This window comes from Penicillium citrinum, assembly GCF_028827155.1.
Source record: "Penicillium citrinum strain IBT 23319 chromosome Unknown utg000004l:1.0-2404223.0:1.0-2405248.0, whole genome shotgun sequence".
NCBI classification, from domain to species: Eukaryota; Fungi; Ascomycota; class Eurotiomycetes; order Eurotiales; family Aspergillaceae; genus Penicillium; species Penicillium citrinum.
The window spans coordinates 2,389,972-2,405,105 of record NW_026622689.1 but is presented as its reverse complement, the minus strand read 5'-3'; the positions used below and the strand labels follow the sequence as shown (position 1 = coordinate 2,405,105).

Sequence of the window (15,134 nt, the reverse complement as noted above, 5' to 3'; positions counted from 1 at the left end):
CAGGACACCTCGGCTCGTATACGCTCGAAGGCATCTGCAGGTAAATCAAGCTGAGGAACGAGACGAGAGTCTCCTTCCCCTATCTTATCATTGATATTTCCAGCGGCTGCTGCTGGATCAGCGGTTGTTGGCTCCCGACGTTTCGGTCGGCGCACTCGCGCGCGCACATGTTTCTTTCCCTCGATGCCACCAGAGCGGGCATGAGACCCTCCAGCGGTCATTCGATGGGTTCGAGTGAGTGACGCCAGTTCCGTGAGACTTCGTATATCCTCATCTGGTTCTTCGGGGATCGCATCATCTGCCTGGACTCCCAAACTATTCATGAAGCCCTCGATTCCGGAGGGTGCGGTAGAAATCGGTCGTTTTGGTTGTGTATCGCCTTTGGCAATGGCATGGGTTTCCTGCCAATCCAGTTCCTGGGTGAGTTCCCGAGCGTCCAGGCCGGTTGCACCAAGAATGTCGGCCATGCGGCGCATGGCCTCTTGATGGCGTTGAAAGTCGCGATAACCAAGACAATCCTCGATCAGGGTGACGGAAAAGCCGTTACGAACAGCATCACAGGCGGTCGCATAAACGGAAACATTTGAAAGAGAACCACAGAGGTATAATTCGGTTATAAATCGAGTTCGGAAGGACAAGACAAGACCCTCGGACTCCAAAGCGGAGTAACCGGTCTTGTCCAAGACCGTGTCTCGTTCGCGGTCTAAAGCGGCCAGAATGGGAGCGGGGAATTGAAACCCGGTGGTCTGCGGAGCACAACAAGTCGCGACGGATCCAGAAAGAAAGGCTTCTTGGTCGACAGGTTCTGGCGAATCGCGATCCGAAGAAGCTTCGATAATATCGGAAGAGGGTGGAGGCACCCGCCTCGGCGGCTGCTTCTCCAAGACGATGCGATCGCCAAAGTTCCAATCATCTAGAGACTGAGGAGATTCATATTGGGATCGCACCCAGATTACATCACCGACGCGACGAAACGCAGCGACCAGCGGGGGCAGAGTCTCGAGGATGTCGGCAGTGTTGGCGACATGCAGAGCACCAGCGGGGCGCACGAAATCATTTTGGAAGTCGAGCAACAACAAAGCCTTGCGGGTCTGAATGGAAGGCAGATCACCGAAAGAGAAGAAACTCATCGTCAAGACATGGTAGGGCGATCACCGCACCGCCACAGAAGCCAAGCCAATTTGAGACACACTCGAAGGTTCCTGGAGGAGGAGAAAGAAGAGTGAGGAGGAGGGGAAGGCGATTCGGAGAGTACTATTAACGGGGGGGGGGGGAGTGATGAGTTGTGAATTGTGAATTGTGAGTGGGGGCGAATAAAAGACCCAACAGGACGGTAGAGAGATACCTAAGGCATGTAAGATGGAAAAGAGAGCAAAAGAGAAGAACCTTCTCTCTGCCCAGATGGTCAGATTGGAGGAAGTGGCAGGAAAAGTGGGATGAGATGAAGTTGAAGAGGTTCAATTGGGCGGAGAAGAGAGTCGACCGAATTGTCGGGACGAATGCTACAATATATAGTCCATAGCATAGTTAGCACTATATAGTTAGTAGTATATAGTATAGTATATATTTAGTGGATGAGTAGTTCATATATAAGTGGCACTAGGTAGTACTACTATAGACCACTTCGTAAGTAGAGATTCTATCATAATAATTATAGTATATCCTACTATTATTCTCTACGACTACTCTATACTGAGTAGTAACTATAGAGTATTGAAGACTCATTAATATACATAGCACAAAGTAATACAAGTACGTGACTAATTAAAGATATCTAGTACACGCAAGTATCCATACCCCGGATACCCCGGATCTACTAACTATACTACCAATGTACTACATTCAATGTATATTTACTCTGACAGTTAGTAGATAGCTAGCTCGACTGTATGTGATGCTTTGCTGTGTAGGTGATTACAGGCTGATTCTGATTGGTCATTTTGTATCACGTGCTCCGAGATCGGCCGGGGAGACTGTGCACTTCTCCGGATATCACATGACTATGACTCCTGCTTGCGGAGCAACCGTGGAAGGGCGGGCTTGCCCCAACTTCTTTTTAAATCCCGCCCAGATTCCTCCATCTTCTTCTTCTTCCTCCTTCTTTTCCCCCCATCGTCTTCTCCTTTTTCCTTCTTTGACCACTCTCCCCTCTTCAATTCCTATCACAATGGCTTCCCGTGCTCTTCCCCGTGCGTTCCGCATGGCCCGTGTGGCCGCTCCTCGCTCCGTCGTCACCGCCGCCCTCCCCCGTCCGGCTCTGGCTTCGGTCGCTCGTCGTGCTATCGCCCCTGTCACCCCCGTCCGTGGTGTCAAGACCATTGACTTCGCTGGTGTCAAGGAGGACGTCTACGAGCGTGCCGATTGGCCCCGTGAGAAGCTCCAGGAGTACTTCAAGAACGACACTCTGGCCCTCATCGGTTACGGTTCCCAGGGTCACGGTCAGGGTCTGAACCTGCGTGACAACGGTCTGAACGTCATTGTCGGTGTCCGTAAGGATGGTGCTTCTTGGAAGGAGGCCATTCAGGATGGCTGGGTCCCCGGCAAGAACCTGTTCGATGTCAACACCGCCATTGAGAAGGGTACCGTCGTCATGAACCTGCTCTCCGATGCCGCCCAGTCTGAGACCTGGCCCTCCATCAAGCCCCTCATCACTAAGGGCAAGACTCTCTACTTCTCCCATGGTTTCTCCCCCGTCTTCAAGGACCTCACCAAGGTTGACGTCCCCGAGGGTGTCGATGTTATCCTCGTTGCCCCCAAGGGTTCCGGCCGTACCGTCCGTACCCTCTTCCGTGAGGGCCGTGGTATCAACTCCTCCATTGCCGTCTACCAGGACGCTACCGGCCAGGCCAAGGAGAAGGCCATCGCCATGGGTGTCGCCGTCGGTTCCGGCTACCTCTACGAGACCACCTTCGAGAAGGAGGTCTACTCCGACCTGTACGGTGAGCGTGGCTGCCTGATGGGTGGTATCCACGGTATGTTCCTCGCTCAGTACGAGGTCCTCCGTGAGCGTGGCCACAGCCCCTCTGAGGCCTTCAACGAGACCGTTGAGGAGGCCACTCAGTCCCTGTACCCCCTGATCGGTGGTAACGGTATGGACTGGATGTACGCTGCCTGCTCCACCACTGCCCGTCGTGGTGCCATTGACTGGTCTGCCCGCTTCAAGGACAACCTGAAGCCCCTCTTCAACGAGCTGTATGACTCCGTCCGTGACGGTACCGAGACCCAGCGCTCCCTCGACTACAACTCCCAGAAGGATTACCGTGAGAAGTACGAGAAGGAGATGCAGGAGATCCGTGACCTCGAGATCTGGCGCGCCGGTAAGGCCGTCCGCTCTCTACGCCCCGAGAACCAGAAATAAATATAATATCGTGATACCCGTTTTTGCGAGGGGTTTGGTCAAAAAATTATTATGATGTACTATGAATCTGTGAAAGTATTTTTGCGGGTATGCGAATATCAACGGCCAGTTGGCTGCCTTTTCCTTGTTCAACCACTTTTCCATCTTCTCTTCGTAGCTTCATCAACTTGTAGTTCAGTATATTTCTCGGAATGACTCAATCATTTCTAGTCGCATCGGAGCATTTCCGGAGAAGAACGCGGGGAAATCCTCCGACTGCCTTCCCCTCGTATCTTCTACTTTCTCTTCTACTTTTTCTCTTCTACTCATTCCTCCCAGCTGTATCTGAGTGACACTGACGATTAAACATCATGACTTCACCCGCCGAACAAGCACAATCACTCACCCCCGCCGCCATTGAGGCTGCATATGGACTGATTCAGCCATATGTGCATCGTACCCCATTGCTTACCTGCAAGACTCTCGACTCCATCGCCTCGACCCCACAGTCCCCCGAGTCCCTCGTTGGCACACCATTTGAAGGACAGACGCCCGCGCGGCCAAAGTTCAGGCTCTTCTTCAAGTGTGAGAATCTTCAGCGAATTGGCGCTTTCAAGGCCCGGGGTGCTTTTCATGCGTTGCTGCGGTTGATCGAGGAACGCGGGGAAGAAGAAGTGCGGCGACGCGGAGTCATCACTCACAGTTCTGGTATAAAATGACCCCGAGAATATCTACTGAAGAGAAGAAACCAAACTAATATTGATAAATCATCTCTATAGGAAATCATGCTCAAGCTCTCGCCCTCGCTGCATCCACCCTCCATATTCCCGCTCACATTGTGATGCCCAGCATCAGTACCTCCTCGAAGATCGCCGGCACTCGGTCGTATGGTGCAAACGTTGTATTCAGTGGCTCAACAAGTGTTGAGCGAGAAGCAGTCGTTGCAGAAATCCAGGCCAAGACAAATGCCATTCTAATCCCGCCGTACGATGATTTCAATATCATCTGTGGACAGGGTACCACTGCCTTGGAGCTGAACGCACAATATACGGAGCAAGTCCGATCCGAACATACTCTCGATGCAGTCATCACGCCCGTAGGAGGTGGTGGATTGAATTCGGGCGTGGCAACTTTCTTCTCCGACAAGCCAACTCGTGTCTTTGGCGCGGAGCCCGCTTATGAAGGCGCGGATGATTGCCGGCGTGGACTGCAAGCTGGAGAGCGTGTGACTAAAGTGTCGACTTTGACTATTGCAGACGGCTTGCGCACTCCTGTTGGACTACTTAATTGGGAGGTCATATCTAATAAATGCAAGGTAGAGGGTGTATTTGCTGTCACAGAGGAGCAGATCAAGGCTGCCATGCGTTTGGTGCTGGAACGCATGAAGGTGGTAGTTGAGCCCAGTGCTGTTGTTGGATTGGCTGTCTGTCTATTTGATGAAGAATTCCGAAGACGTGTTGAAGAAGAAAGCGGCGAAAAGGGCTGGGATGTTGCAATTGTATTCAGTGGAGGCAATACAACTGTAGAAGCGATTGCCAAGTTGTTTGGTTAATAGATACCAAGTGTATATAGTAGCTCACTGAGTATAATAAATGTGTATAAAGATAATACTTCAAGTACTTTCAATTCCTTGTATCCATTCAAGCCCTGATTTGGCATGCATCTTGGTCACCTACCCTATGGTATCAGGCTGAGGTATCTCGACTCCCATCTCATGGACATAGAAAGGAAAACTACCGCCATTATACCAGTCAACTCCATCCGCCACACGACGAGGCCATTCTTCACGATCCCATGCATTCACCCAAGCAGAGAATTTGCCTTGGTTCACGACATCCTGTCGCAAGGAGGCGTCTCTCTCAGCATCATGCACGTTCACAGCTGGTGGAAACGGACGCACTGCGTCTCGATGAACAATTAGACGTAGAATCGGGAAATTCCCCCATGGTGCAGGGAGAGCCGGCTTGAGTGCTGGAGTTCGTGATGGCACTCGATCGTAAGGGTCAGCGGGCATGGAATTGTTATTGTTAGCAGGCCTGCCAGTCGTGACGGTTGCAGTATACAAAACCACACATCCAAATCGGCCTTGCAATTTCTTCAATTCTTTGACCAGTTCCGTATATAGATCAACGAGGTGGAAACTCTGCTTTTGCTCACGTTCCTCGTCTATCTCAGCGCGAGATCGGCCGATATCTTCGGTTCGAGCTATCTCATCACGCAGTTTGTCTTGCCAGAAGAACGCAGTCATGCTGTCAATGGAAACAATTTGCAGAGGACGATCAGAGGACTTGTGTCGTGAAAGATCATACAGATAAGAGTCAAGGGCACGGAGAGTAGCGAGGATGGCAGAAGATGACTGTGGGCGAAACACATGAACGTGCTGCAACGAAAAGACTAACATAGCCTCGATATCCCCATCCGTAGGGCCACCGGCGTCCTCGTTAAGGGCATCCGGGTCCAGGGTTTGTTGTGCATGTCGTACAATGCCACGAGCCACGACGCGAAGCCGATCAGCATCGAAACGATCATCACTATCTATCCAGACCACAGCTGCTTCTTTCCCGCCAATAGAGATATTTTCATAGCCCCGAGGCAGGACCGCAAGCGCAGTCAGATAGTAAAGGAGTTGTGATTTTCCTGCTGCAGAAACACTACTTGATATCTCCACGACCGGACAAGGTTTCTTGTTGCGATATGCGGAAGCCGTGAAGAAAACGTTGGAGGGTTGTAAAACCTGATCATCATTTGGATGAACTCCCTGAAATATCATTTCTTCATCATCAAGACGATTCTGTTCTCGCTGGGCTGGTGATTCCAGTTGTCGTCGTGGAATATCGCCTGGTTTCACGGCCTTGAGCATGAACACCTCGAGTAGAGCATCGAGGATAGGTATACCAAGCGGGCCCGACTCAGGCTTCTCAATGTCTGGACATACATTGGCCAGGTCATGTAATAACTAGATATATATATATCAGTGATCTGATACTCTACTGCCGATCCGAATGAAACTTACCTGGTCCAATCCCTCAACATGTACCTCGGCCAGTGAGGACGCGCCTAAGCTGGCAGCCATGATAGACAATCATTGAGATCGTAAACGCATATCCCTTTATGAATTTTAAAAGTATAGCATAGAAAAACATGCAATATTCAATGGCTTCAATCCTCGTTCATGAGGTTCTGCAAAGAAGCAAAAGTGAAGCAAAGCAAAGCAAAGCAAATCGCGGAAAGCGGCGAGCCTCCGCCGCTTTTTCTCGATTTCACCCGACTTTCTTTCCTCCTCAACTTTTCTTCCTTTCCGCGACATCTTTCGACCCCCTCTTTCAATTTGACACTTCGAAGATGGCACCTCTAGTCCCTTGTTTCTCTGCAGATACTCTGCCCGACCATGTTAATACGATCAAACGCAATTTCCAAGATAAACGCCGCAAAGGCCCCGAAGTCAAGTTGAAAGAGTGCCAACTTCTCGAGATGCTCCAATACTCCTGTAATCCACCACAAGAAGAGATTCCGAAACCAGGTGTGATTGTGTGCAAGCCAGTTGTCCGATTATTCCGACGGTGAGTGCTTGGTGACAGAATGAACAACTACTCGAGACGTCGGACTGATTCATTTGCGATAGCTGCGCCGGCGGCCTTACGGTTGAGACAACATCTTGGGAACCTCTTAGACAGGCAGAGGAAATGAATAAACAAGCACATGGAGTGGCAAATTCTTGAAACATGGGGTTATATAGAGCATAATTGTTGCATTGGGTGGAGTTTACGGTCATTATTGGGGGTTGTTCGATTTACATGTATGAGGTGATGTACGATAGAACGGTCTTAAATTCAATTATTATCATAGTACAGACTGCCATGGGGTATCTCCTCAAGAACGACTCCGAAACGTGCAACCAAGCGCCAACCATGAAAGCGAAACCCAACAAGAAAGATAAACAAAACCCGAAGAACGCCAATGATAATAGTCTTACATCGTCCCCACGGCCATATATTGCTTCAGCCTGCAGTACCGTCAACTGGGAAGCTCGGCGCTGGCAGTCGGTTTGAGCATCTTTTCCTCCACATTCCTCGTTGAAGTGTTTCGCCGCCAGAAATCCCGCTCGCAGTTGACGATAGGGCCCATCTCCAGATTCCATGACACTTTCGACCTCGCTTTGGTATCTGGATCAGCCGGAGGCCCTGAATCGATTTCCATTGCAGAGCTCATCGTAGCACCAAGCGCCGAATGTCCATGTGAGTCCTTTGACAATTTCTTCGCGAGTCCTTTAACCGTCCTCTCAAACATTGTTTCCATGCTCTCGGGCCGGCGGCCCCAGAGCTTTTTATCTCGGCTACTGGAGCTGATCGGATTGTCGCGGAATGCGGCACTGGCCAATTTGCGCAAAGCCTCTTCACCATGTCGTCCATCTTCAGCTGCCCGTTCTCGGATCTTCCTAGGATCGCTATCTCTCTCTGTGAAAACTGCTGTGGCAGCATACGTATGCTTGCTGGGAAAGTCCGGAAAGTGACTTGGAACGTATGATCGGTTCGATTCGCTCTCTTCAACTCTGAGGGCATTCAGAAATGGCAGTTTTCGGGACACTTCATCTTCGGGTGGTGGTGATGGTAGGAGGGCGGGGATATGAGAGGATGATGGGGGAGCTTTGATGTAGGGCTTCAGATCATCGGGGGAAAGACGACCACACTTGAGGGCATGCTCAAAATCGTGAGGAATAGGTTGGACGCGACGAGATGATAGCATTGACTGGCGAACGTATGATGAAAGTCGTAAGAGGTCTGCAAACAAGTCGATTTGAGTCAGTTAAATCTTTCCTAATGAAACGAAATACAATGTTACTGTTGGATTTCAACACATACGCTCTTCCGCCGCACTTCTGAAGCTCGACATAGCTGTTGGGTCTGCCAGCTCGAACCCGGCATCTCTAAGAAGCTGTCCGATCGAGCGATTCATTAGATGGTCAATGTTGCCGTCATCCTGTAAAGCAGGCTCGGTCGCCAACGGGAGGGTCACAGGCTCTTGTAGGCGGTGGTGATGATGATAGTGTTGTTTCGGTCGCTTGACATCTGCAGCTTCTTGTTCAGAAGAGCTGCGCTTCATTGGAAGGCCCGACGACGCCATGGCCGAATGATGTTGAAGTCGGGTTTGAATGCGACGGAGCTTGTTGATTGGGGGGGGAGAAGTCACGTGGATGTATTGACACCTGAGGCGAGAACAAGTGGAAGAGGCGCAGAAGGAGAAGTTAAAGAATTATAAGACAAGAAGTAAAAGAAATAGTAATATCGATTGTAGTAGACAGTAGTGACCATAAATAATACCCAGATTCATTCAATTACTCTATACATTCTAAGTGTACGACGTGCAGTCCATATTGGCCCATCCTCGACCAATCCGGCATTCGCTTATGAAAGCTTCAACCTCAACTTCTCGTGGTGCCCGCGACTTCGCTCTCTTCTTTTCTCCTCCCCCTCCACTTCCACCCCACAACCACCAAGGCAGGTCACATACTGTCCGATTCGATTAAGTGTTACGTCGAAAATCGATTGACACTGTTCATCCGTTACAATGCCTGCCGCTATCCCCCCCCCATCACCGGCGTACGTCCCCCTTCTCATTGCAACCGAGTTACCCCGATCGGGCTGGTCGGGCTCGCCGGATTGTCCTGAATGCCTGTTACCAGACAAGTAACTAACCTGATGTTCTTTCATAGATGCTCCGCCGTGGTCTGGTTCTGGACCTGAGCACCGCTTTCGGTGAGTGACTGACGCCCAAGTTACGAGTGGCATGATTCATGGACGAGCGGGAGATGTCCCGGGTATTCTGTGATCGCATGGCAGAATGATATTGGGAATGATATAATCGAATATTAGAGAATCATATAACTGATCAGGACCTTTCATTAACCAGGTTTCGGTACCACCTTCGGCTACCTCTGGTGGTACGGTACGTAACAAGATACCCTCATATTGAATCTCCATTCATCCACCCTCATCCATCCCTAACTCTTCTTCTTGTTCAGGCTTCCACCTTCCCCGTGTCCGTGAGCGCGACGCCTACTACGCTCGTCTCGAGCAGGAGCGCGCCGCTCAGCGCGATTAAATCCCTCGCTGCTAGTCTCCTTACCTCGCCTCGACTGTCTTTACTCTCGCCTGTCGGCACAATGTTCTCTATGTCAAGCAACTTTTGTTCTCCAAAGCCAACAAATCAAACAATATGTTCATTGATTCAATGTCGCTCTCAGTAGGCCTTAGCCCGCCTTGAGGCAAGTTATACTTTATTGGTCATGTCGAGGCGTGCATGACTGGGCAATCGATTGTACATATACATTTGTGAACAATGTGTTTTTCCAAGATTTGATTTAAAGTATTCCACCCTCTGGTTACGGGTAATTTCCTTTTGAACTCATTGTTTGCCTTCATCCGAGCTCGTAGTTCCTTTCTGTCTTCCTCTTCCCAGTATTCCTCTCTTATAGCTTGACTAGGACTACCAAGGTTGCACTCCGCTACTATATGGTCGTATGTCCTTGCGACTATTGAATTGTTTCATGATCTATCGAATTCAAACGCTGATTACGCCGGTATATGTACTCAAAACTCCCTCCCGGGTCTGAATTCTGGATGCGATCCCTTTCCATGTCGAGCCGTAGATCATCATAATCTCATTCCTTCATGCCAGCCACCTAAACCATGCTCTTTTCTTCAAGAGAAGCCAGATTTCAAATCCAATCCTGCCCAGCCGCAGGTCCAGGTATCAGTTCTATTTTAGTACCTTTTCGAACGAGACACCACGGACGGACCCGCCGGCCATGGACGATCGTACGTTGCGTTTGAAGCCATCCCGATTTGTTCGGAGGTCTTCCGCGGCTTCTTTGTTTAGAGGATCGGATGCATTGGGCTCGAGGAAGAGAAACTATGGCAGTGTGGTGTTAGTTAGGCTTGTTTCAACTCGCGGACCTTGTTGGGCCATAAGGAAAGACGTAGGTAGATACGAACCTGCATTCCCACAATCACCGCATTCAAGTTCAATACAGGCTTCCAGTCTTCACGCAGGATATTCAGGCACACATTACCCTCCAGATCGATGTTCGGATGGTAGATCTTTTGAGTGCACTTGACCTTAGGCGGGTCATGGGGGAAGTTCTGGTTGACCGTAAAGTTGAAATGGAATACACCACCCTTATACATGCCCTCGTCTGGTTCGATAGACAAGGTGAAATTCAGGATATCGTCGGGGTTAGGGAAGGACATCTTCATCGTGTTGCCGAGGGTCAGCTCTTGGAGGTCTGATTTTGAAGGTATACATGGTTAGCAACGGTCTTGCAAAGAGCGTCATTTGAATGGTCGAGAACTGTTCATCTCGAAAGGCAGGGAGAACGCACCTCGTTGTACTCGCAACTGTGCAGCGGTGACCTTCTTCTTTTTCTTGCCCGCAGCGCCTTCGGCATTTTCAGCCTGCTGCTGTTGTTGTTTCTGGCAGCCAAGTTAGAATAAAAGGACGTTATGCGATTAACCATAGTCCTATTCAAGGGGCAGCCATACCATCGACCAGATCTTTAGCATCTTGGCTCAGGATTACCACCCCACCTTGGTGGCACAACTTGCAAGACAAAGAAATGAGGGGTATAAGTCGTCCTTTGTCGGAGAATATTTTCCGTAGGCCTAGATTCAACTAGACAAAGAGTCGGTATTGCAGGGGTCGTCGTAGGTGCTTGAAGGGAGGAAAGCGAAAGAGAAAGAGAAGTTCTTGCGGGGTCCAAGTTGCGCGGTTGCGGCTGCGGCTGCGGTTGCGCCTTTCAAGCGGCTAAGGCAGGCATCAAATGACGTACTTCATAGTTAGCATCTACGGTTATCATCTACGGATTCGCTCAGTCGAGATTTAATTTGGTACCAATTGATAATCACATTTTTATACTCAAGGTGAAACTTTAGTTGAGACTCCAGATTTGAGATCTGACAAAATTCATTGCGCCCCGAATGCATCCCTTTGCATCGCTATCCGGACAAAAGACGGGTTTCAGGTTAAGGATCAACTCTGTGCCGTGCAAAACACTAATGGCATGACAAAATAGAATAAGAGAACAAGTTTGGGCATCTTTGGTTAGAATACATATGGCAATAAAATAAAATGATTTAGGGAAATAGAATGAGAAGGGAAGACAAGTAAGGAAACAGGATATGCGAGAGAACAGTTCGTGAGAAAATTAAGGAAGGACTGAATGCTATGGCGTTTAGCGACGGGCAAAGCAGCACTTGATACCAGTGCGACCCAGGAACCAACAGCAACCGATGAAACGGAAGAGCGCCATCGCAGCGTTAGACCACAGAAGAGCCTGGAAGAAACGCGCGGTACGGTCGGTGGAGGTATTCTGAAGATATCGTTAGTAACATAGTAGGCAAAAACGGGGCGATGGGATGAACATACGGTGAAGCCAAACTTATCGACAGATTCGCTAGTAATGCAGACCGCCATGAAGGCGTTGCTGAAAATCCAGAAGGTGACAAGGCGAGTACGGAAACTCTTATAGGAGTCTTCCAGGGATTTCTCCTCATGCTCGACAGGCGCAACGAACGGGGTCAAAGCACGCTTGACAGTGGCCTCAAACTGGCTATCGATATCCGCCTGCGGTTTGTCGATTTCCTCGATGACGGCGTCTTTACTGCCTTCGTCCTTTGTGGTCTTCGCAGAGGGAAGAGCATCGGCCTTGTCAGATCCCTTGGTACCCCAGGAGACATCGTGCCAGTTGCTGAACGCATAAACATTCAGAATGTTGATATACGACGATTGAAGCACGAGGTACTGAGGGAAGGAAGTGAACATGTGCCAAGGATCGGCATACATGAAGGAAGCAACAAAGTAGAGACCAAAGGTAGCTGCCAGCGCAATGATAATAATTCCCGCGCCAGAAGAGCCGAAGAATGATTTGAGGAATGCGCCGAGGCCCTCATCGGTGGTGAAGTCCATGGGTGCACCACCACTGAATGCGCGAACGACCAGGTAAATGGAGTCGACGACGATGTACAGTTGGATGAGACCAAAGACGACGAAAGAGGCCAGGTAGGAGAACTTGGAACCCTTGGGTCTGTTTCCGAGGGCGAGAATAAATTGGAGCAGCAGGAAACCCAAATACACGTACTTGATGATGGTGTTGATGATAGGAGTTGCCTCCTTGCCAAAAGGGAACGCAGTATGTTTGTTGCTGTCGCTGGGCGTGCCGACAAGATCAATAATGACGGTCGTGGTCAACCAGTACGAGGCAAGAGAGAACCACGAGAGGAAAGTCTGGAACATGTTGTAGAGCAATTGAATATGCAGGAAGAACATGCGCACAATGTTGTGGCCACTCTTGTACATACGGCCGAAGTGCATCAAGGAATAAATACCAGCCGCAAAGGAACCGTTCAACCAACGACGACGTTGCGAAATGAATTCGGCCGCACCCTCAGGGACATCAGTTTCACCCTTTGAGGCTTTGACGTACGACAAATGCCATTTAGAGCCGGCCTTGGCGACCAGTTCGAAACACAGAATTCTGTCCTCGGCCAAGAACATATTCTTCTTGAAGATGTTCATACCTTCAATACCCTTTTTGCCCAGCTGTTTCGATAATGTGTGATCTCCGTGGAAATACTGTTCTAACGGACGTCCCATGATTGCACGGAAACGATAAGCTGAGAAAGCACCAGGCAACACAGAAACATAACCAAAAGAAGATTCCAGCGGTTTGTCCAGGATGTTACTGATCTTGTATTCGAAGTTTTGAGCCGCCACAAGAGGATTGACAAGATTGCGCCAGCCCTTACCCAGCATGGCGTGGATTTCACCACAAGCACCACCGAGATCTTTATCGTTATAGAATCCCTCCCAAAGGGCAAGGAGTGATTTGTGACCAGGCTTGGTTCCAGCATCAAGCAGAATGCAGACTTCGGGGTTCAGGATACGACCAAAGGCATTGAAGAGCCAACGGTGAGAGTTGATCTTCTTGCTGTTCTTCTGCTTCAAACAGAACATCATTTGCACAGGTGGCAGGGTGCTGGGGCCATCATCTGTCGGACGAATGAGCTGCTGGCCTGGCGTTACGGAAAGCTGAGTAGTATATTCAAACTGTTGACTTTGTTAGTCTTCGCACGTTTTGATCAATGTTGGTTTGGTCCTGCTCCAACATACAATATGTGCCACAGTCTCCTTGCCGTCGACATCACGTTTCATGACACCATCTTGGTAGATACCAATAGTGGCCAGAACATCAAGTGTGTCCTTGTCACAGGGGTCAATACCGTCAAAGACCAACGCGACGACAATCTTTTGCCAGGCGGGTCCACCTTTGTTCCAAAATTCGGACTTTTTCAAGTTAACGATATCGCGAATGTTTTGCATCACACCATGGAGGGTACGCGCAGTCAACACTTTATCTTCGTTATAGTAGGTGATGGCGATCAACAGTTCGGTATGACGGTTATACATTGCGGGTCGCAAATTGTAACCATTGTGAAGGGTGAATTCGTTTGGATCGCAGGTTGCCGCGGTGTCTGTAGCGATATGTCAATGCATTGGTCTTGATTCGGTTATTCTCTCAAGAGGGCAATCGGTGCTCCCTCTCCCACTTACATCTCATGTGGGTGAACTCCTCGCTGCCACCCTCCAGATCATTGCGGTACTTGGCTTGAATAGCATTTTGAATAGCACTTGGCACGGGGTAGTCGACGCTGAGAACCGAACCCTGAACCAGCTTAACCTTACGAGTGGCATATCGGCGAAGACCTCCACCGCCGCCACCGCCCTCGGGACCACCAGGCGCCTGGCGCTGGCGCCAGGCCTCTGTGGAAGACGTTTCACTCCGAGCATAAGGGGAGGCGACACGGCCAGGCACTCCAAAGGCGGCAGCTGGGCTCTCGGAGTTACCCGAGTAAGTGGACCCCGAATAAGGATCTTGGTACGCAGGTGTCGAGTCGGTAGCATAAGTTTCGGTCAAGCTGTAACCGGAGGCAGGGCGAACGGGGGAGACACCCCGGGAGTGAGGGTCGTCAAAGGGTGTCGCAAAGGGACCCTGTTGTTGATGGGACAAAAGTCCCCGCGCGGCATCATCGTCTTGACCATACTAATAACACAGAACAAAAAAAAACCCACAGGGTCAGCCAGCACATTCATGGAAATGTGAGATTTGGTGCAGGCTTTCGGGATTATGCATACCTGCGAGTTTGGAACATCTTGTATACGATGAGCATCATCGTAGTTCGGCGAGTGTGCGCCAGAGCCTGAGTAGGCCATGATGCGCAAGTGGGATGATAAAAGAGCACGAAAGGGGGATCCGATGAACGAGGGGGAAGGGGTATTGACAAGACACAAACAAACGTGAGGTTCAAGCCACCAGGGCCACACAAGTGAATGACAAGAGCAGTGGGCCGCAAGTGTTGAAAGGGAGAAGAAAGTTGAAGGGATTGAGCCTCGAAGGGATTGTTTTGGGGAGGGGAATAGTGGAGAGAAAGAGTAGAGAAAAGAAAGGAGTTGAAGAGGGGAGAGAGAGAGACACGAGAGTGAGAGGGGGTTGGCGATGAGAAAGGGAGGCGTTTGAACTGTCCAAAAAAATTAAAAATAAAAATGAAATAAAAAATTAGGAAAAAAAAAAAGGAGGAAGACAAAAGTGAGACTAGAGCGAGATCGTATTTGCTTAGACTGGGGGCAAAAATAGGAACAATTTCTCTAGTCTCTTCAGGGTTTAGTCGTTTCTTTTTTTTTCGTTTTAGTTTTCCCCTTTACGAGAGACGACAATAACAATTAGACAGGTAGAATTAGAAGAATC

General features: G+C 49.7%; 9 protein-coding genes across 9 annotated transcripts; 4 read left to right on the top strand and 5 right to left on the bottom strand.

Moving 5' to 3' along the window:
• N7469_005861 (isochorismatase family protein family) lies at positions 1–1,130 on the bottom strand (the record flags this gene model as incomplete). The annotated part of the gene is made up of 1 exon (XM_056644781.1): positions 1–1,130. A coding segment is annotated over one exon (1,130 nt), but the record flags the coding sequence as incomplete, so codon positions are not given.
• Positions 1,131–2,167: 1,037 nt separating this feature from the next.
• On the top strand, positions 2,168–3,358 carry N7469_005860 (Ketol-acid reductoisomerase; the record flags this gene model as incomplete). Its single annotated transcript, XM_056644780.1, has 1 exon — positions 2,168–3,358. The coding sequence occupies one exon, from the start codon at positions 2,168–2,170 to the stop codon at positions 3,356–3,358; it is 1,191 nt and encodes a 396-aa protein (XP_056501594.1).
• Positions 3,359–3,708: 350 nt separating this feature from the next.
• Positions 3,709–4,889, top strand: N7469_005859 (threonine/serine dehydratase; the record flags this gene model as incomplete). Its single annotated transcript, XM_056644779.1, has 2 exons — positions 3,709–4,045; positions 4,117–4,889. The coding sequence occupies 2 exons, from the start codon at positions 3,709–3,711 to the stop codon at positions 4,887–4,889; spliced, it is 1,110 nt and encodes a 369-aa protein (XP_056501593.1).
• A 120-nt stretch (positions 4,890–5,009) lies between these two features.
• N7469_005858 (putative Rad51 family DNA repair protein) lies at positions 5,010–6,410 on the bottom strand (the record flags this gene model as incomplete). Its single annotated transcript, XM_056644778.1, has 2 exons — positions 5,010–6,293; positions 6,351–6,410. 2 exons carry the CDS (start codon positions 6,408–6,410, stop codon positions 5,010–5,012), a joined length of 1,344 nt encoding a protein of 447 aa, XP_056501592.1.
• Positions 6,411–6,679: 269 nt separating this feature from the next.
• Positions 6,680–7,056, top strand: N7469_005857 (uncharacterized protein; the record flags this gene model as incomplete). The annotated part of the gene is made up of 2 exons (XM_056644777.1): positions 6,680–6,897; positions 6,960–7,056. The coding sequence occupies 2 exons, from the start codon at positions 6,680–6,682 to the stop codon at positions 7,054–7,056; spliced, it is 315 nt and encodes a 104-aa protein (XP_056501591.1).
• A 295-nt stretch (positions 7,057–7,351) lies between these two features.
• Positions 7,352–8,458, bottom strand: N7469_005856 (TBP-associated factor 8 family protein; the record flags this gene model as incomplete). Its single annotated transcript, XM_056644776.1, has 2 exons — positions 7,352–8,115; positions 8,197–8,458. The coding sequence occupies 2 exons, from the start codon at positions 8,456–8,458 to the stop codon at positions 7,352–7,354; spliced, it is 1,026 nt and encodes a 341-aa protein (XP_056501590.1).
• Positions 8,459–8,741: 283 nt separating this feature from the next.
• On the top strand, positions 8,742–9,436 carry N7469_005855 (cytochrome c oxidase subunit VIIa; the record flags this gene model as incomplete). Its single annotated transcript, XM_056644775.1, has 5 exons — positions 8,742–8,769; positions 8,837–8,934; positions 9,048–9,090; positions 9,245–9,280; positions 9,357–9,436. The coding sequence occupies 5 exons, from the start codon at positions 8,742–8,744 to the stop codon at positions 9,434–9,436; spliced, it is 285 nt and encodes a 94-aa protein (XP_056501589.1).
• Positions 9,437–10,093: 657 nt separating this feature from the next.
• N7469_005854 (NEDD8-conjugating protein UBC12) lies at positions 10,094–10,896 on the bottom strand (the record flags this gene model as incomplete). Its single annotated transcript, XM_056644774.1, has 4 exons — positions 10,094–10,246; positions 10,330–10,619; positions 10,716–10,806; positions 10,876–10,896. The coding sequence occupies 4 exons, from the start codon at positions 10,894–10,896 to the stop codon at positions 10,094–10,096; spliced, it is 555 nt and encodes a 184-aa protein (XP_056501588.1).
• Positions 10,897–11,564: 668 nt separating this feature from the next.
• On the bottom strand, positions 11,565–14,602 carry chsG (chitin synthase class III; the record flags this gene model as incomplete). The annotated part of the gene is made up of 5 exons (XM_056644773.1): positions 11,565–11,702; positions 11,759–13,438; positions 13,502–13,863; positions 13,943–14,432; positions 14,525–14,602. The coding sequence occupies 5 exons, from the start codon at positions 14,600–14,602 to the stop codon at positions 11,565–11,567; spliced, it is 2,748 nt and encodes a 915-aa protein (XP_056501587.1).
• Between the last annotated feature and the right edge of the window lie 532 nt (positions 14,603–15,134).